The sequence below is a fragment of the Macrosteles quadrilineatus genome, unplaced genomic scaffold, assembly GCF_028750875.1.
Source record: "Macrosteles quadrilineatus isolate MER2022 unplaced genomic scaffold, UCM_ALF_1.0 Scaffold_9__3_contigs__length_116548681, whole genome shotgun sequence".
Taxonomy (NCBI): Eukaryota; Metazoa; Arthropoda; class Insecta; order Hemiptera; family Cicadellidae; genus Macrosteles; species Macrosteles quadrilineatus.
Window position 1 is genome coordinate 25,685,075 of NW_026542602.1, and position 21,688 is coordinate 25,706,762.

The 21,688-nt window shown below is 33.0% G+C and overlaps 1 protein-coding gene across 8 annotated transcripts in view; it reads left to right on the forward strand.

The window, feature by feature from the left end:
• LOC129002096 (RING finger protein nhl-1-like) overlaps positions 1 to 21,688 on the forward strand; it is a 187,218-nt gene that overhangs the window by 146,376 nt on the left and 19,154 nt on the right. For 7 of the 8 annotated variants that reach the window (XM_054429631.1, XM_054429633.1, XM_054429638.1 and 4 more), the window contains 6 exons: positions 7,396 to 7,540; positions 8,847 to 9,125; positions 9,667 to 10,995; positions 11,918 to 12,062; positions 14,390 to 14,605; positions 21,344 to 21,635. In XM_054429631.1, coding sequence (XP_054285606.1) covers positions 7,406 to 7,540; positions 8,847 to 9,125; positions 9,667 to 10,995; positions 11,918 to 12,062; positions 14,390 to 14,605; positions 21,344 to 21,635 — 2,396 coding nt within the window. In that variant the 5' untranslated portion in view covers positions 7,396 to 7,405. The remainder of the gene's footprint in view (positions 1 to 7,395; positions 7,541 to 8,846; positions 9,126 to 9,666; positions 10,996 to 11,917; positions 12,063 to 14,389; positions 14,606 to 21,343; positions 21,636 to 21,688) is intronic. The other variant, XM_054429637.1, reaches the window with a different exon arrangement.

The window sequence follows — 21,688 nt, forward strand, 5'->3', positions numbered from 1 at the left end:
CTTTATAAACAATTAGATATATCAAAGGAAGGTGTGAGCCGGTTTAAGACCACACTAAACTGTATTGATAGTATTTACAGTGAGCACAGGGACTATAAACGAAGATATCACTGTTACACATTCGTGGTTTAATTGAACCACTGATTCACAAGCTATTAAAAAAACTAGTTCTTAACTTTAAAAGTTAAATATGAATAAATGTTAATAATGTATCATCGAAATAGATGAATGCAAAGTAGGCTAGTTAGTAAGCTATGTTTGACAACATTAAACAAAACCGATGAACAGTAAAATGTCCCTTCGTTTGTTAGACAATTGTGTACCAAGATAAAGATAAGACTATTTACGAGGTGAAGCAATCAGATAATTATCTCAAGAAAGACTTAAAATTTCACAGTAGGTAGTTATTTAAAATATTTGTTTGTGGAATTTTTTAAAGGCAATTAATGATTTCTTTCGATATTTTGGGGTTTTTGTTACGAATTAATAAATTTAATTAAAGTTAATCATGTGGAAACATACAGTGACAAACGTGATTGTGGCATGCTTCACTTACAACAATGCGTGTAATTGACAGTCTTCCAGTGATTTCCACGAAATAATTATTGTTACGATTTCCTCTACGTTGATATACACTTAAACATGGATAAACATTTACAATCAATTAAAGATTGGTGATAAATATCTTTAATAATACTGCCCATTTGCTAACTCATTCCCAATACTCATGGATTGAAAATATAATATAACAAAAATACGTTGTTTAATTTTAAACGTTACGGAAGAAGTTAACACTAATTTACAAAGGAAGTTGCGTTGATACACACTTTTGTACTAAGCTAATGGTTTACAATTATTCACATCCAAGATAAATTGTACAACTCCAATAAGTCGATCATTAAAACTTCTGAGTTAACTAATTTTAAATAATTTCCTTTGTACAAAGGGAACTTAAAGATCTCATCCCTTGGAGCAAAAACTCGTACAACTTCTCGTACCTTTGTTGAGTCTCTTGAAGTTTCCTGTTAATTAGAGTTGTTTTAACAAATTTACGCTAATAATAGCTTTCAAAAGTCCCTAAACAGCAAGACTTACTATATGAAGTTGAATTTTTGGGAAAGTACTATTGTGTTTGATACTAATCTCACTTCTTCAAGTCTGTATTTTAGACTTTAAGAGAGTGAAGGTGGTATTTTACCCTAAAGACTGTCTGTAGGAAATTACTCAAAGTTAAATAAGCCTCTTGGAAAGCCTATAGAAATTATTTTATACCTCATAGTTGTTACTACGATGATTACAATTACTTAAAAGATGCCACTGTTCACAAGAAATTCCCCTTTCAGTTTTACTTTATTTAAAAGTTGGCAGACTCTTGAAATATATAGTTGCATTTTTTGCTGGTTCTTTAATAAACTTAGGTTATAATGTATTCTAAAAGTAGTCTGGCTGAAATTTTAACATAAAATAAATACTCCTATAAAACATATAGGTATAGAATAGAGTTTCATTCTCTATCATACATCTATCTTCAGGGGGACGTTACTTCTATCAAAGTCAAAAAGTTCATATAATTATTAATAAGAGCAGAGATATAGCTAAAAATTGATAAGATAGCCTTCATATTTAAAAAGTGGGTTAAAATAAATAAATTAATTTAACTAACTTATACTAGGTTTAATGCAATACATAATTGCACAACATACTTTTACAGCAAAATAAACAAAGTACACAAGGTTGGATATTGGGCTATAGAGATAACGAAAATTACGACGCTATAATGGAGAAACGCGTAAACTCGATTTATCACGTTATCTTGGACATGATTGCGCCGTTATCAGGGGAACCCACGGAATACATCTTTGTGAAGGATGGGACCGCAACCCATTGCATCTGAACGCTTAATTAATGAGGCGAGATTTATGGGTCCTGGTTTACCATACAAATTACACCAAAACAACTCGTTATATCACCATAAGTGGTGCTAACATGTTCTGATTATGGTCTGGTTTGGAAATGTTTACACGTAGTCGTGCATACTGAGGGATACGTAATATGAGTAATGTTGTATATTGTATTTTCAAGTTAGATTACAAAACAGAGACACGTAAATTTGGCAATACTTTACAATTTGCCTTTACTTAAAAATACTAACACGATAAAAAATAACACAATTTTACTAAACAAATCATTTGACTTTTAAAATAAATATTTTCTCTTGTTAATGGGCATATTTCTCGAAAAGGCATGTATATGCAGAAATTTGAACCCATTTGGCATTAAATTACCACATAACAATCTACCAATGATAAATTAGCACAGTTTCAACTTGGATCTACAAAAAAAGTTTGCTTTCTAGCCAATAGTCAACTCATTAACTTATTTCAATGAAAAGTGATACTAGAGTATATAAATTCTTAGGCTCAACGTTCCCTTGGCTTCCCAACATTGATAAATGTACATAGTGTTCATACAGGTGTAATAGCAATGAAACTATATATATTTTTATTATTTTCTCAATATTACTACGAACAAAATTTTAAAATTTTAATTAATGTATATGTTACACTCAATCTCCGAATTCGGACAATGTCCGAAATTTATACCCACTCCGCGATGTGGATAGTGTGAAATACCCACGTCGCGGAGTGAGCATTTTATTCGGACATTGGCCGAAGTAAAATGCCCAGACCGCGTTGTGGGTAAATTGATTTACTCAAATGCCGAAGTCATTACGTTCTTCGGCGATTGAGCAAATCTTAAATACCCACAACGCGATGTGTGCAAGAGGGATTGCCCACGTCGGGTTTTGGGTATTTCTAGTTTGTGCAAACGCCGAATTTACGTTTAGACATGGCACCCCCATCATTTGCACTATCTGCAATTAGGATGGACGGATCTGCACCTGCATTGTGTTTTCATTACCGTTTATGTTTTTTGTTTAGGTTGTCCTGTAGTGATACGCACGTGATCAAGTTAATATACGTTCAGTGATTACCTCTTTAGATATTGTTTTGGCCTGTCGAACGAGCCAATAAAGACGACAGAGGTCAATGTGGACGGGCAAAAAAGAGGTTAAAAGAGGTCGACAACCTCTTTAAAAAAACAAAGTTTTATTAGATGTGTTTGTAAGAAGAACTTTTTGAGTAAATCATGTCAATGTATTACCGTAAGTAAAACGTAAAATGCAATTCTAAATTCCATGGCAGCACCATCTTGTGCCAATAACTAAAAGAAAGATTTAACAAGAACTGTGTGATAATCGGCGTTTTAAGGCTACTCCAAATTTTGTACAGTGGAAAAACATAATTTCAATGTATGTGTAATGGACCTTTTTATATTTGTTCCTATTCGGTATTTTGCTGTTTTCTGGTATTTTATAAAATGCTATTTATACATTAAACAATTATAAACACAAACATAAATTTTATTTATTTTACCTAGTGATTGTGGATTTCATGTAGATTTATGGGTATACGGTGGTTGATAGAATACTAGTCGGCGTTTGCGCAAACTAGAAATACCCACTACCCGACGTGGGCAATCACTTTTGCTCACATCGCGTTGTGGGTATTTTGAATTTTCTCAATCGCCGAAGAAGGTTTTGACTTCGGCGTTTGAGTAAATGAGTTTACTCACAACGCGGTCTGGGCATTTCGTTTCGGCCAATGTCCGAAATAAAATTCTCACTCCGCGACGTGGGTATTTCACACTATCCACATCGCGGAGTGGGTAGAAATTTCGGACATTGTCCGAATTCGGAGATTGAGTGTAACATATATATCAAGGCAATTTAAAATCCACTATATTGTTTGATATGAGTCAATGGTTAGAGTACGTTTTACTTTATTCTTAAATTAGAAAAAAATGAGGATCAGGATAATTTTTAATTACGTGGCACTATTAATTTTAAACAATAGTTTTCAAAAATATATATTTTTACATTAAGGAGAAATTCTGTAATTTACTATCACATCACTACTTTTCTCCAAACTAGACAAGAAAACTTATTCTTTATTAAGTGAACGCTTCCAACATGCAATGTTTAATATATGCATGCATCAATAACAATAACAAGTATACATAGTAACTTAAAAATCATCGATTGACAATGTTTGTGCATCATCTAGATAGAGTGAAGTAAAGTTGTTTAACCCTTGCAACGAATCTGTTAACTCTTCTATTGGAGTCTCTCTCGTTATATTTAGCCCATCTATTTCTGCTACTGAGAATTCTCTAGTTTACGTCCTGAATATCAGCAAGCGCTTACGTGCACGACCTACATCATATAACCCTGGAACATCTGTTGTTTGAGGGCTTATAACTGTTGTCTGTTAGTATAGGTTAATAATAGGACTTTTAATAAATGATTCATTTTGAGAACACACGTTTTCCAAGCCATGGCATAAATTTATTAAGTGTCATAAATCCTTGTAGATTTGTATGTGAATGTAGTTAGTTTTTAATCTAAGTTTACAAATTTCAGTCCTCAATTCCAAAGTTTGGAGATAACCAATAATAGTAAGTTGTTGATAAGGATAACTAAGTTTCCATTGGAAACCATCTCTTAAAACCCATAAGATTTTTTTTCACAGTCTTGTAAAAAAAAACTAAAACTGAGACCAGTAAATTTGTTTTAATGGTTCAATTTTAAAGCTTCACCTTAGCTTTCTATATCAAGATATCTTTGAAAAAGGGGTTCGAAGATAAAACTCTCTAGATTAGCTCTTTGAAAAATATTAGACTGTTGTGAACTATATGAAAATAAAAAAACGAATGAGTAGGAAATAAGTTAACAAAAAAACCATTACCAGAGAAAGTCACCAGAGCTGGTTGTATAAGAATAATTTTAAACTTTGAAATAACACTAATTATATTTGGAATTGATGATAGAAGTGGTCAGCGATGGTTCAAGACGCTACAAGTCCTTGTTAACATCATTAGCCAAACTTGCTCCAGGACTTGTTATTAAGTTACACTGACTTAGGTCTCGAGTATTCATAACTAGATCTGTCGAATAACTTTATTAAAATACATAGTTTTAAGAGTTCTAAAGTATTTGGAAATTGATTAGTTTGTTGAGTATTGGGTTTTCAAAAAGCAACTATCTTATTGTATTACAATAGCAATTTAGGAAGAAAACAAAGATCATAAGAACTGATTTTAGACTTAACGTTTACCTATCTGCCTGATGCATGGAAAGCAAACGTTATTTTTTTAAGAAACTTATGTTTTACTGGCAATTTATTACTTCCCGTAGAACTGAAATCGAACCATTCAGCTCAAAATACCCTACCGGTCATAGATAAACCGATTGTACCTTGTCAATTTGCTTTTTGTTAGAAACCTGGACCTTGCTGTTGATTTTCCTATATATATATGTATATACAGGGTGTCCAAAAAAAAAACGTTTCAGGACGTTGGGGAATGAATCCTCATGCTAAAAGGAAGAAAAAAGTTTACGTTAAGGTATGTCCGAAAATGCATATTTTCCGAGTTATCCGCCATTTAGTTTTTTATACAAAAATATTTTTATGGGTGAAATTTTTATTCGATGATAATGAAATTTGGTAACCAAGTTAACATACACAAGACCTATTGTAGGAAAAAATAAAGTTGTTCCGATTGTAAATTTCAAAATGGCGGCCATTTGAATTTTTCTAACTGACGTTACTCAAAAAACGGCTTATTTTATAATGTTATAAGTTAAGTTTATAATGTTATATGTTATAATGTATATAAGTTTATAATGTTCGTTATGCCTAGTGAATACTATAAAGATATACCTGTCTTTTTCTTAGTATACATTAATAACAATTCGAAAATTCCAACCAATGAAAAAATAGCTTTATTTGCAGATGACACTCTCAATATTGTTAGTGGTAGTTCCTATATGGAGGTTAAAAATAAACTAAGACCTTTTCCTTCTAAAAATGACTTGACCAAAACATATTATCTCTGAATATAAAAAAAAATTCATGACAATATCATTACGCAAATCTATTGATAACCAACTAAGATTATAAAATTCACGTCTGTGGTAGTCCTATTAATAACGTGTAATTTTTCAGTCAAATTGACAAAGTTTCATTCAAATATCTCGGTATAGTTTTTTATTATAATATGAAATCTTCCGAACATGCAATATATTTAAAAAGCATGATTACAAAAAAAATATTTCTGCATTTACCAACCAAGTCACATTCTTGGTGAGAATGAAATCAAAACAGTATACTATGCAATTGTCCAGCTAATGTTATTTTTCGGTATTATAGCATTCGAAAGTAAACTTAAAACAATATTACAACCATTTTTTAAATTTCAAAAATTAATCTTAGTTGCATTCAACGAAAACAAAAGGTATCCAACTGACGATTTATTTGTAAAAGTTTTAACAGTCCGATAATGATTAAAACAACTTATTTTAGTTTACATCTTCACACATTTTGAATACAATTTAGTATTCAAAATGTGTACTATACGTATACAATTTAGTATACTAGTTATTCTTTAAATTTTGGTATATCCATCCCATAAATATCAAAATATTTTTGTCTAACCAACTGTTTGATATAATCTAAATATAATCTAAATAATTGATTGAAACATGTGCGAGAAGTACCTAAAGTAGAACTCAATTCACCATTTACATCTGTTTAAAAAAAGCGTGTTGTGGTACACTCTGGACAACTACCCCCCCCCCCCCCCCCAATAATCATCATACCGCAATACAATCGTAATAGTAGTTTACGCAACGAATGCGTAAAGCTAGTGTTAACGACAGGAGTAGAAAATTTTAGGTACGAGCCTTGGCGAGCCTTAACAACTTCTACGAGTGTCGTTAACACTATTTACGCGAGTTGCGTACACTACTTTACCTACGACAGTGTTTTAATGACTAAAAATCACTACTCATAACTTCTAAGAGAGGTTATGTTTTTGTTTATAACCTCTCATTGCCACTGACAGTGAAACAAGGAATCAAACACTAATTCACTAATTGCACCAATCAACAATTAAATTGACCTGAACAGCTGATTAGTTGAATTTCAAATCATTACAATTTTGCTTCTCCTCTCTCAATCCTTGAATCTCATTGGTCCGTTACCCGTGTTGTTATGAGTTAAACTATGCTGTTATGAAAGTAAACAATACTGTTATGAGATACTTTTCAATTCTAAGAACTGTACTGAAACGGCTACTTTAAAAAACGGTCGTAGGTAAAAAGATTTATGATATCCGTAATTCTTTTTCATACTGTAAAACTATTGTTACAATATTATTTCTTATTTCAACTTAGTACAAAGAATAACAATTTCTACTAATACAATTACAAAAAACATTTTATTCTTTTTATTTTATAGAAATTATAATCCTTAATCGATGGTTTATTTTCAGATAATCTGCAATGGAGCAGTTTGAACAATTGCTTACTTGTGCCATCTGCTTGGATCGGTACCGCAACCCCAAGCTGTTACCATGCCAACACTCCTTCTGCATGGAGCCCTGCATGGACGGGTTGGTCGACTATGTCCGAAGACAGGTTGGTTCTCAGTAATCTAGTTTACGTTTTATAAAATGATATGTATTTCTAACACAGCTCAATTAGTTGGAAGTTACAAGGTTTCTAAATACACAATAAATTACACCAGATCAGACGATTAAAGCATTTTCAGTAAACTGTTAAATACAGAATATGAAAACAACGATAAGCCTATTACGTTTTAATATGTTTATTTTGTGTTAACTAGGTCGATAAATAGTAGATATGTATATATTTATGTATTTTATTGTTCTTTTTAAAAGATAAATTTCTAACCTATAGAACTAGCTTCTTAAAATATTGTTGTTACATATTAGATTGAAACAGAGTTTATATTTGTTCCTACTAGAAATAATTAATTGCCATTTTACTGTAAACTTATTATATTTTACCCGTGAAAAAGTATAAAAGGAACTTAAAGAAAATGCCGAAGGAAGCTTTAAAATTAAATCTGCCTTGTCTTAAAGAAACTTCTTTTCCTCGAGGCTGTTCACTTGGAAAGTAAAAGTATTCAATAAAAACCTCAAAGTTATGTTTCACTTCGGCGTCTCTGGAATCTTTTCATTCTTGTTTTACATCGGTTATTCAATTATTTGTTTGGTTAACATCTGTTAACTTAATATTAAATTTTTAATATTTTGATATTGAAATTTTTATATGATATTTTAAAATAGCAACAGTATTAATAATGTGAACAATCTAAAATGTACAATTCTAACGGGAGTGTTTCTTTTTTATTGTTGCTAAATTGACGTAAAACTTTTTAAGATTTTAAGGTGGTCAATTATTTAAGTTTTGTTTATTCATTCAATGTTTGTGTTTAAGACAAACATAGCATTAGCAAGGTTACAGATTTTTAAGTATTAAAGATTGTAAACGTTTTCCGAAATATATTCCTCAAGTTTAATTCCGAATTTTGTTTTGCCCTTTACAAGAAATAGTTTGCTGGTGCGAATACTGAATATGGATATTTTTTTTTTTCAGTTTAAAAATCTTAACAAATATGAGCAGCCCCACTTAGAGGGGAATAAATATTTCTTTAAGTAAATAAAAAAAAATACAGTTGCTTAAGCAAAAGGCAGTTTGTAACTGAATACGGTAGTGTCCTAGGCGGAGGCAAGACATAGCATATTCGAGACAGGTCGCATCTATCACTTCCATTGTCACTGCATAAATTAATGCATTATATTTCTGAAAAAAAAAATTATAAAAGTGTGCAAAAATATTCCATAGCGAAAACAAAAACATATAAATGTGAAGCATTAAGCATATGTTTTCATTCTCTTACCATCGTAATGCACCATAGGTAAAATGTCCGGAGTGTCGAGCAGAACACCGTATCCCATACCAGGGAGTCCAGGGCTTCCCTACAAACGTCACCCTCCAACGCTTCTTGGAGCTGCACATAGAGATCACAGGAGAGCTGCCAGACCCTACCAGTGGCCAGGTGATGAAGCGGTGTGGTGTGTGCTCAGAGAAGGCATACTGCAGCATGTGTGTACACTGCGAGAAGGATATTTGTCCGGACTGCAAAGGAGCCCACATGGATATCCTGCGAAGGGAAATTTCCAGGATAAACAATCAGGTGAGTGATACAAGTTGATCTTTAACACATCATATCATATAATAAAAGGTTCAAAATTTGCATATCAAACCTATTTCTAAAACAACATTTGAAACCGTTTACCGTGTTTTCAAGTGTTATCCAAACCATTCGTATCGAAGGGGCTCTCGAGTCTAATACTATTGTTAAAAGATAATTTCTTTCTATTCTACTATTATCATCACCATATTCCAACTCATCAATATCAATATTGATACCAATCATATAATATTGCTAAAAAATTATCCGTTTATCGAAATATCATACTCGCCACCCTTCATTTTATTTACATTAATCTGATTTCTGTTCATCGTCAAATCTTGACATATCTGTTTATTTTCTCTGAATGATACTAGTAGAATAGCTGTATGAACCGTTTGATGAATATAATAAGTAAGTTAAAATGTACGTAGAGAAAGCTGATATATAACACATATAATGCAGATTTCTTAATTAATATATGCTTATAACTTAATTTTATGTTCTTAAATTCAATTTATATCCAACAATATCATGTTTCAAGGTCCGGAGAGGTCTTCACCGACTACAAGACCTACTTGCAGTCGTAGAGAAGAACATGCTTGCGTTACAAACTAACTGTACCTCTGTGTCAGACGAAGTAGACGAAATCTACAGAAGACTAAACAAAGCACTCAAGGATCGAACCGAGTTTTTACGTGGAGAAATTGACAGGTATTTGTCAACAGAACTGAAAAACCTCAATACGTTAAAGGACAATTTAGAAACAGAAATTTCCAACATACAGGCAAACTGTGATCTAGCTGATAAGCATATGCAGTCGGAGGAGATAGAGTGGGACGATTGTGAATTGATGGACGCCAAAGAGATTTTTCTAAAGACTGTCGAGTTTGTAAGAAACTTCGAAGCTGAGACTGGAGATTACACGAGAAAAGCAAGATTCATCATGGCACACGACCCCAACCAACTAGTCCTGCATGTGGCTGGTTATGGAGACCTGTCTATTAACATGCCCCATCAATTTACTGGTAACCAATCATCCAACCAGAGTGGAGGGGGTATGTTACAACCTCCTGGGCCAGGCCTGATGAGATCTAAGAGTGACCATAGGTTGGCCTCGCAGTACAGACAACAAGAACAGTACGACAGGGGCTACGAGGGGTCTGAATCAGGCAGAGTGTCGCCCTTGGGTGGAAGAAAATTCGGGGAAAGACCTGCAGCTAGAAATACTGGTGACCAATACGAAGGTGGAAGATACGGCAGAAATAGAGACAGGGGAGACTATGGTGGAGATTACGATTCTCCCTATGACGAAGGAAACCGATCCACAGCAAGATCTAGGATCAGGGCCAGGATGAACCGCCACGCCGCCGGTGACTCAGATGATGATACGTCTGGAGGAAGATCTGTCAGATTCACCGAAGGAAGTCACACACAACAGAAAGAAAGAGAACGTGTCCTTGACACCGAGGATGTAGCCAAAGGACCACTCAGTGGAATTACCAGACTCTACGACTCTCCTAGAGTAATGAAGAGGCTGCAAGACTCTGAGACAAAAAAGGACAAACCTCCCCCACCTGCCGCACCACCAGTTCAAAAGTTCCAACCACCAAAGAGACCGGTGGCTGCAGCTCAGCGACAGATAAGTGAGGAAGATGAAGTGACTAAGATCAAAAGGTTGATGAAGAACGCACCTGGGGAACCGGCATCTTCAGCTCCTGAACCGGTTCGTCCTGCAGCAGATAGGGTGTCTGCCTTGAAGGGACGATCGGAAGAAGAGAGAGAGGACCGTCAACAAGCGTCTTCACCGACGTCAGGGTCTTCTAGGTCAACACCGTCTTCAGAACCCACCACCAGGAAGCCATCACAGGAGGTAGGACAGAAAAGTAATGTTTAGACTACATCTTGTGTGTGAAATGCTTACAAAATTTACTCAAGGAATAGAATAATTGCATCCCTCAATATATTTAGAATACCATTTACATTTATCACTCTTCAAAGAAACTTTATACTAAAACGTACAAAAATACCTCAACTCAAATGTTACCCGGATAACCATATTTTTGTTATTATTGGAGATGAATCATTAAAAATATTTTTTTCATTTAACAAATATAATTTATGAAACATTGGTTGAATTACATAAATTAAAGATTAAATACCTTTAGTACAATTTGGTGATCCGTATTTAGGTCAGCGACTCGGGTTTCTAGCCTAAAGGTTCATTTTCAAGTTAAAACATACTCCAAATCCTCCTCATAACTGGGAAGAGTAGTAAAATACACAAATCACAAAAACGAAAACATTTAACAAAAAAACAAAACAAAAAATTGTCCAATTATAATACTGATACGGTAGCGTGAGTGGTTTAGCCGGCAAAGATGAGTCATGACCGACAGTACTACAGCCTATTTAACCTTTTATTTGTAAAATACGTGCTAAATATGTTTGAATCACATAAGGTATGTTTACATACCTAATACTGATATAAATTAATAGCTACCATTTTTTACATGTATACTCGTATGTATAATCGTACACACTGTATTTTTCTTTCGATTTCAACAAAGACGCTTACTTAATTCCTTATATTTGAAGACAACTCCTCATAAACAAGGTACAAGATATTTGCAAAGATTTTCATGAAGTATGCTGATTTTTAATGTAAACATGTGGTTTGAATATTGTTTGAGATGTAGACTACCTCAATACCAACATTGAGTATAAAATTTGATAAAACATTTGCCTGATTCACGACCTGCTATGTTAATATAATGTGCTATCCTCTGCAATAGGTAATGTCAAGTGAAGCAGACTCAGATGATGGATCCTCTGTAAGCTCCTTACAGCAAACCCAAAGAAAGACTTCTGTTGCAGCCAAGACCACGCCTACTTCCGGTTCCAGGCGGTCTTCCACTTCCTCTGAAGTCACCACTACAGGTATTACGCAAGCGTTTAGCTTATCATCTGGTTATGCAGTAGAAATTGCAACTGCATGTCCTTAGTTGATGATTCTGTTGTAGTTACTCTGCATTATGAGTTATCCATTTGTTGAGCGACTTATGTCGGGATTTCCTGACAAAAGCTACATTTCGGTTACCTCATGGAAGTAAGAGGATCAAATTACGTAAGCATTGTACTGTGCAGTCTGCACCTTGATGTTTTGTTATATTGTGTTCGTTTTTATAAATTTGAATTTTAGAACCCTTGCCCTGTGATTTATCATTTGAATTATATTCATTTTATACAAAAAATACACTTAAATTTCTAAAATATACTTACAAATTGATCAGTTATTTTACTGCTCTAGGTACCTATTGTGTAAGCACAAAATGAATCCATACATAAACCACATAACATTATATCACTTGAAATTTGGATGATTGTTTACTTGACCGAGCATTATAACGTACTCTTAGTTTTACCAAACTAAACAAATTAACCTTTTTCTACCGATTTAAATTTTTACATTTCATTTGAGTTGGAATAATCTATTGAAATAAAAATGAAGAGCGTTGTTGATTTAATCTATGAGACCATTAATGGTCAAAGTGGCTGTCATTATGAGGCCACTTTCATGTTATACAGAAATGGATAATGTGTAAATTAAGTGACCTCAGTAAAGCAAAGCCTGGCAATTTCCTAACCTTGATTAATATGATATTATTTGCTGACGTAACTTTTATCAACAGCAATGTGTATATATATATATATAATTGTATCTAAAATTCCTACACACAAAAAACTAAAGGATAATTATATACTGTATACCATATTTTTAAATCAAAAACATGGTTTATGTCCGTTTTTAAATTTTACATACTTAAAAGAAAACAAATACACCGAAAACTCATTAAACTCAGAAGACTAAGGTATTACAAAATACAGAACTTCCTTTATCTACAATATCTACCTTGCAAACTTTACTAATCATTAGTAACTTTGACTAACTTGAGTAGGAGCACATAAGTACCAAAGCTAACATCTACCTCCCGTGTTATAGCTTTTATAACTTAAATCATTCACTTGCAAGAACATTTATGTATTGTTTCCCTGCAGCTTTATGATGCAAATTAAAATTTAAACATTACTAAATTGTGCGAAACCTCTGAATTGTGTACTGAAAATTACACCAATTTCACTGCAAATATTTGTTTTACTAGGATTAATTTGAAAGGTTTGTAGAAATGTTCATGCAAGTGAGAATCTACTTGGTAAACCTCAACGAGTTTTTATTTTTATTTTAAATGTGCTGTCGAATTAAAACCGAAAGACCTAGGCAGGTTTGTCAAAACTTGGTACGATTTTTTTCAAATGCAGTAGTAACGAAATCATTAATCACTGACCACTGTCACATACATCTGAGTGAGGGGGGGGGGGGGGGAACTACAATATCTTTTATCCCAAATCAATCCTCAAAAACATAAAATATCATTTTAACAGCCTACATACTCTGTGTGGCTTATTCAACTATGTACAACTTCATGCTTCAACAGCCGAAATAAATTCTACCTCCTGTCTAGATGAAACCTAGACAGGTCAAGGTCATATTTTATGAGCTTGAAATTATTCAACTAAAACTTATTATTATTCAACTATAACTTATTATTATTCAATTATTCAACTTAAAATAGTTGGAGTTATATCTTTATTTTTTATGTAATTATATCACACGTTTTATGAATTAAAAATTACCTAAAGATGGTTTATACAAATGAGGTATTTACTTCTGTATCCATTAGTCAATAGTACAGTTTGATAGGCTATATGACAAAGATTTTCGCACGTTAATCATTTGATTTAATTAAAATTTCCAGTAACAAAGTCTTAAAACCATTTTAGTGGAGACAACTCAAAGTAAACTGTTATTAAAATTCAGCTAGGAAAATACACCCTACATTCAAAATAACAGAGGAGGGGATTGAGGCTACAGTGAACTAGACCCGATACTTATTTAAATAACCCTGTATTTGTTTTTATATTTCTCAAATTTTGTCTTTAAGAGAGAATTTTATTAAAATTATTGCTTGGAAACGCTATTCTCTTGTATTCTGCTTGGAAAATACAACGTTTTGGAATAAGATACCCGATGGTTGGGGTCTTATATTTTTTTCAACAGTTTTCAAAATATTCTAAAAATTTCACTAAATGGACGCTACAATGTAAACTAATACTTTTTAGTTTTAAAATTGAACCCATCTGAGGTTTGCCACACTAACCCTGTATGCTATCCTCTGCCTGCAAACTTTAACCTCGCCCTGGCTCAGGACCCCAGCCGCCCCTGATTCTTGTAACGTGTCCCCTCGCCGCCTCCAGAGCTGCCCCCGCTGCACCCACCCCCGCTCCAGCCCCTGCCAGCCCTCGCCTCCAACACACGGGCGCGGTCTTCTCCACTGAGGAAGTGAAAAGGAGATTTCTCCTTCATTCCGACCCGAAGGAGCCAGAACCTAAAAAGCCTTTCGTCAGCCGTTTTCTCAAACGAGGTACGGAAACGGGACTTTCTCGTTAACTTCACGTTTGATTGTAAATAAATTAATAATAATAACCTAGAAGGTAGGCTCCAGAGGTAAAAGTATACTGTTCTGTAATGGTATGTGATGAATAACTGTGCAGACAAATGTTTTGGATGTTTTGCATCTTCGGGACAGTCTACAACATCAATGGTATTAGTCTCTTGATCTAGATGCTTGCTAAAATTTCCGATGTGGACATCCATCAAAAACCAATATTTTCTTTGTCAGAAATAATTATTTTAACATTTTGAAAATTCGTATTTGTAAACAAAAATTTTTTTTGTTGAGACTAAAGTGAAGTAAATTACTCTTTTGAAGTATAGTTTTTTATTATCTGCGGGTTTTCTTCAGTGGGAACCCTGAAGTATAGAATTTATTAGTAATCAGACCCATGTACCAACGGCAGGAGTGATATTGAGGCCATAAAAAGCGATATGATATTAAGGTTACAATAAGTCTTTGCTACTAACTTTTCGTTATTAAATGTCTACGAATTTATAAGTTATCATGGTTGACAGCTTATACCAAGCTTCTTAAAATTATTATCGTGTGATACCCTTTTTTTCTATTATGTACATTTATTGCCACAAAGACCTACTGGGTGAAGTTATTTGAGAAAGTTCCAACTAATTCGTGTCGAAATCAAACCTTTGTGAACAAGTGTGAAATGCAAATAAACTTCAAGATTTAAGTGTTAACTAACATTGTAACCATATAAGTGTGGTAATTTTTTATCTAGTGGCTATGGAAATATATGTTTGAGGCAAGAGTGAAGCACATCTGAATTCTGCTTGATTTAAAGCTTGCTTGACACAGTGTTAATGTTATCATAATCTGTTGTAAAACTAATCTAATATAACCGTCCAATGGTAAAGTAGGTACTGTTAAGTAGGAATGATCTTTCACAAATGTTATTGGGCCTACAATTTATTTCACACAGCTACTTTTATGTTTATTCTATTTCTTAGATTAAATAACTACTTCATGTAAACACAAACAATCAGTACAATAAAGTTAAAGGAGTATGTCCGTTGCTTATTGTGGTACAGTTCAATAGGTTTCTATAACGCTTTTAGATCCAGAATCCAATCCTGTCGTTAGGTATGCAAGTTCCTAAAAGAAATCATTATCAGTGCCCAAAATCAGCCGAAGATAATAAATTAGTACACAATTATTCATAAATTTATGTTTAGGGGAAATGAGCAACAATTTTTACTTACGTCAGTTCGATATTTTCTATAAAATGTTAAAGGAATCTTTTTTCAGCAATCCTTCAAATAACATGATCTGTCATCAAAATCTAAAACAAATTAAAATAGCAAATTCTGTTTTTTTCTATTTCGATTTGTACACCACAAAAACACAAACCATCATCCAAATTATCAATCTTAACTTACATATGGGAATGGTATATAACCACTTCCCGGGAAAAATCTATTAAAATGCGATAACTCATTGTTATTATGTTGAGATACACGTAAGTATTGTACAACAAAAATCCAAAACTAATTTGTTCCAACCTCTTTTTGTCAGTGTTTTATTCGACCTACAAATTCAGCCCAATAACGTTCCTAACAAATAAAACACATTACACAGCCCTGATGGAAGTGTCAAGAGGGATCTAAATGTATCTCTCCCCTGGACCTTGGCTATTGTGGCAGTGATATTGACAATCCAATTGACCTACTCTCTGACCTGTTTTTGCCCATTTATTTCGGTCCCAACACTTGCCAAGCCAGGCCAAATGAGCGCAATATAAAAGTGTCACCAGATAATATAACTGGAAGCCTCTAGAAAATACAACTTTGTCTTCTTATCTGACTACAGGTATTATAATGAGTGATATTACTGATGAAAATCAATTTAACCTGCTTTCATATTCATGTGTTTTTTAATAGTTTCATTAATGGGTTTGTGTACAAAAATATTACAAATTTTGAAATAATAAACCATTGTCGTGAGGAGTATTTCTTTCAAATTAAACTCCAAAGCACTATCCCCTAGACTAGCATCAGCATACACCAACCGATATGTTGTCTTGAGATACTGTGAATTTATTATACCTATCATATACATTTATTTGTGTTAAAATCCATTTGATTTTTACAGACTTTTTTTAATAGATATAATTAGTTTTGAGCTGCATTTAACTTTACAAATTACCGAGGATTTATGATACCTCCCCATTGAATATTCAACAAAACCTGCATTTTAGGTTTTGTACCGAACTAGTCATAAAATTCATCAGAACGGGGCTTAAAACTTCAGTGTTAAACGAAAACCAAACCTACAGACACCTTCTTGCATGAGGAAGGATGGTACCTTAAAAGAATTCCTCAAAAATATTAGCATAGATGAGGTTTGCCATGATGAGGTAGATAAGGGGTTTTCCATAAGCGCACAACCCCCACTACTACAGACGAAATGTGATTAATTCGTTGGAAGAATTAATGCCAAATAATAAGTAAACTCACATTTTAATACTGAAAGAGCAAAATGACTTATAACACTAGTATAATTCCAGAAACCTGTTTACATTGTAATCAGCAAGTTAGCTTGTAAAGGTATAATTAACGTGGTACAAACACACGCAGCCTCAGGTTAAGCCAGCTGCAATTATCGACTAATCCGGTCTGTTTTTAGTTCTCCACCCCTGTGTCGACTCGTTATATTTGTAAGCCCGTTAATTGGTGATTGGTTCGGTTGTCACAAAAATTAAACAAACGATTTGTCAAACAAAGGGAAAATTAATCTCTAGTTAAGCGGAACCGAAGCCAGTGAAACGTAAAATGATACCCACTTGGAGAAATGGATGTTTAATCAAACAAATAAATTCCGAAATTAATCTAACATACCATAAATTCTGTTCTAACAAAGTTAACGGTTTTATTTAATACATTACTTGATTTTATACTCACTTTTTAATTTTTTCAACAGCTTTTATTGCTAAGAATAGATTTTTCTTAATATCACTGAAATATTAGTCATCTCCAGTACAGTTGTAACATTTGATTTAAGAATTAAACTAATTAACAAGCTCTTGATGTGCATATTAAGTACCATTTCTAAATGATATTTGATGGAACAAACTAGTTAAAGTTCGATTAAATTACTTACTGTCGATAAGTGATTAGATAATTTTGTAAGTTTGTAAATAAAATTTGGATTTTGGCTTAGGTGACGAGGAGGGGCGCTTATAACACCACCAAACCAAGCTCCAGGCTACTGAGGGGGGGTAGCCTAGGGGTAATAAATCCCCCCACCACAAGTGGTAAAAGATTTTACAAAAAATAACATGCACACGCTTAAAAACTACTGCACTTTTGTAACAACGCAACTTAACCCTGCGTTTTTTGAAGATGATTAATTATGGTTTTGCGTTTTTTACATACTACAGGGTTTGATTTCACAACCGAATAAAACACTCATTGTACATAAAGCGTGCAGAAAAAATGTTTAATTTACTAATTTTTGTTTTGTATTTTTAATTTTAAGCTTAAGGTATCAAGTTACATGTCTAAATTATAATCTCTAGTAATTTTGTTACTAATTTTCAATATTTTCTTGAAATAATTCTAGTACACCCAAACACAAACATTACCAAAAAGGTATTCTAAAAAAAAAAAAACTGTTTGTTGATATGTGATTTGTGGTACGCGAAACAGGAGTATACAGTGTGTAAATTAAGTATGGAAACAAATCTGTATTTTTAAAACCGAAATAGATAGAAATATTCTATTTGTGGCAATAATAGTTAACAAAGATTCCGCAATTTTTCACATGAAAAATATTTTTTTACCCCCCTAACAGGGTAGGTGGTAGGGGGTGACTTATTTTTTTCAAATAGCAACCCCTATTGAGTGACCCCTCATTTTGAAGAGTTTGCCAAAAGAAACACAATGACGCAAATCCGAGGTGAATATCTCACTCCTAGCCCAAATGGCGGATATTCAAAAATTTGATTTATTGTACGTGAAAAGCACCAATTTCACAAATAATGGAAAGAAATCTGTATTTTTAAAACCGAAATAGATAGAAATATTCTGTTTGTGGAATTGATTGTTGACATAGGTTCCGCAATTTTTTTAATCAACAATATTTTTTCAACCCCTTTAACAGGGTAGGGGGTGGGAGTGACTTATTTTTTTCAACAACAACCCCTATTGAGTGACCCCTCATTTTGAAGGGTTTGTTAAAAGAAAAAGAATGACGCAAACCCGAGGTAGATATTTCACCCCTAGCCTAAATGGTGGGTAATGAAAAATTTAATTTTTGTAAAAAAAAGCCCATTTTGGAATATCCGCCATGTTAGCTAGGAGTGAGATATTCACCTCGGATTTGCGTCATTGTGTTTCTTTTGACAAACCCTTCAAAATGAGGGGTCACTCAATAGGGGTTGCTATTTGAAAAAAATAAGTCACCCCCTACCACCTACCCTGTTAGGGGGGTAAAAAAATATTTTTCATGTGAAAAATTGCGGAATCTTTGTTAACTATTATTGCCACAAATAGAATATTTCTATCTATTTCGGTTTTAAAAATACAGATTTGTTTCCATACTTAATTTACACACTGTATACAATATATAATATATTAGATATAGGATATAAATAGTAGTAAAACATTAAGGTTTAACTATATTTTATTTTTTACGAATATTTATATGATTCAACTTTTCAGCATTAGTTTAATCTTTTAAATATATACATTTTTGTGGGTATCCACAGGATTTTTTCAAACCATTTATTATTTAATGCCCAATTTAACATTTCACTTTGTACAAATATACATACTGTTTGGTCATTAATTTATACAACGCCCTATTTGACATAGACGTTGACCTCGAACTTATAATTAAGTAGATACATATATTACCATTATTGTTATCAAACAATGTACATCTCTCATTGGTAATCATAGGAAATATGTTAATTCTATGAAGGAAAATTTTAATTAGTAGATTCATATAAAGTGAAAATTTATTAAAAGCGATATAGTTATACAACTATGTATAAGATTGTTGTGACATCCATAAACAAAGGTGATAAATATCTACCACCTATCCAGGAGTTTGAGTTTTGCAATTTTCAATGCATGTAATAAATATATTTTAAACCATCGCCATTGCGAATGCTAAATAAGGTCTCAGTTTTGCCTCAGCGTCAATATTACTAATTATACTTCCAAACGTGAACAAAAAAGGTTCTTTACATTGCCAGGGTCAAAGCAAAAGTTAATTGCGTGTTACACCTGATACAAGGGGAAAGTTTTTGACAATTAAAAAAAATTGCAATCTTATATCTACAATGTTTTTATGTTAAATTTGTAAAATCATTTAGATTCAGGTTTAAATACAAATTCAGCTTTAAGATTTATTTAAAATCAAAATTATAATATTTATGATGATTTTAAAATTTGTAAATACATTAAAACCAAACATAAAATTTCATAATCATAAGTTACGGCCTATAAAATAGTACTATTTTTTTAACTAATGAGCTCGATATCACTAAGCAATCAAAATAAATTAATGGTAAACATATAATTTATACATGAAACTGTGATGTCGCACGCAAGATTAAATAATTAAACATCTTTTATAATCGCATTATGCAATTATTGTAAAATGTTGATTAAGAAAACATTGTTATTAATTATGAGGTCAGAAAGTGCCATAGTTGACGTGTAGCCTAATATATATACACCCCGAAAGTTCAAATGCGTCTTGGGGGCAAACATATCTGGGAAAATGAAAGCCCTAAGATATAGAATAAATATTGACATATTCCTATTTTGCTATAACAACAACTAGCAAAACTAGAAAACTGGCATTAATAAACTAAATGAATAGTAGACTATTAATTATTTATGTGAATGTATAATAATCCTACATAAGGTGAAAATAATCGTTGTCACAGTCACCTGAAGCTTTCATATTATGAGTCTCGCTATTATTTAAAACGTGATGTATTTATTTAACAATATTTTAAATATGTTTTTATTATTTGTTACGTTGCAAAGAATATAATACTATTTGGTTGTGTAAGAATGTTATATCAACCGATAGGGAACGTAAAATCAATTATTGTTGGAATTAAATAGGGGAGATTTAACATATGTGGACGGAATTAGATCCCCTATACCAATGGAGGAATAAAACAAGGATAATTGTAGTCAATTATTTTTCTAGTTGGTCATTGTGTGCTTGTATACAGTCTTAAATAATTAACTATTCTATTTTATTACTTGTGTGTGATTGAACAAATTAATTTTAAATAATTAAGAATATCTTTATCTTTATAATATAATTAGCATTATGTTCACTATTTACTATACTGTAGTAGACGTCTCATCTACATGAACCAGCTAGCAGTAGTCAATGTCTACTCAAATATTTGAATTAGTTACTCGTAGAGTTTACAACTGATATTATATTTCCTTCCCTAATTTTTGGTACTCAAATTTTAAATAATAGTAGAAATACTCATAGTTTGCAAAGGTCCAGTCAACTCTACTTGGTTTTAGGATCAAATTGAAATCGGTATTTGATATCAAGGTATTATTTTTTTGGCTTATTTCAACAATGCCCGTTTTCATTTTGAAACTGCTCCAGCTTTAAGGCGGGACGAAATGTCCACTTATCTCCTTGGCCAATGGGTGTTATACCTTATTATACAACAAATTTTACAAGTTATGTTATGTTGAACAGCTAACAGGGCAAGTGTTGGGACCTCCAGCACTCCATCAACCCCAACAACTCCTACAGCTCCGACTCCGGCAGCCAAGGTAGAAGAGGATGAGGAAGAGGAAAGCAGCGAGGAGAGTTCTGAAAGTGAAGAGTCAGAGTCCGAAGAGGAATCAGACGATAAGACGAAGACGGTGACTAAGCCCATGGAGAAGACAGACATTGGTCCTCTTCTGGCAAGATCTCAACAGGCAAGGGATTCTGGGAGCGGTACTAGCACGAGGAGGAGTAGCAAAGACGAAGGTTACACTTCAAGGTAGGCTCGTAGTGAGTACATAGTTTTTATAGTTTCTACCACATTATAGTGTT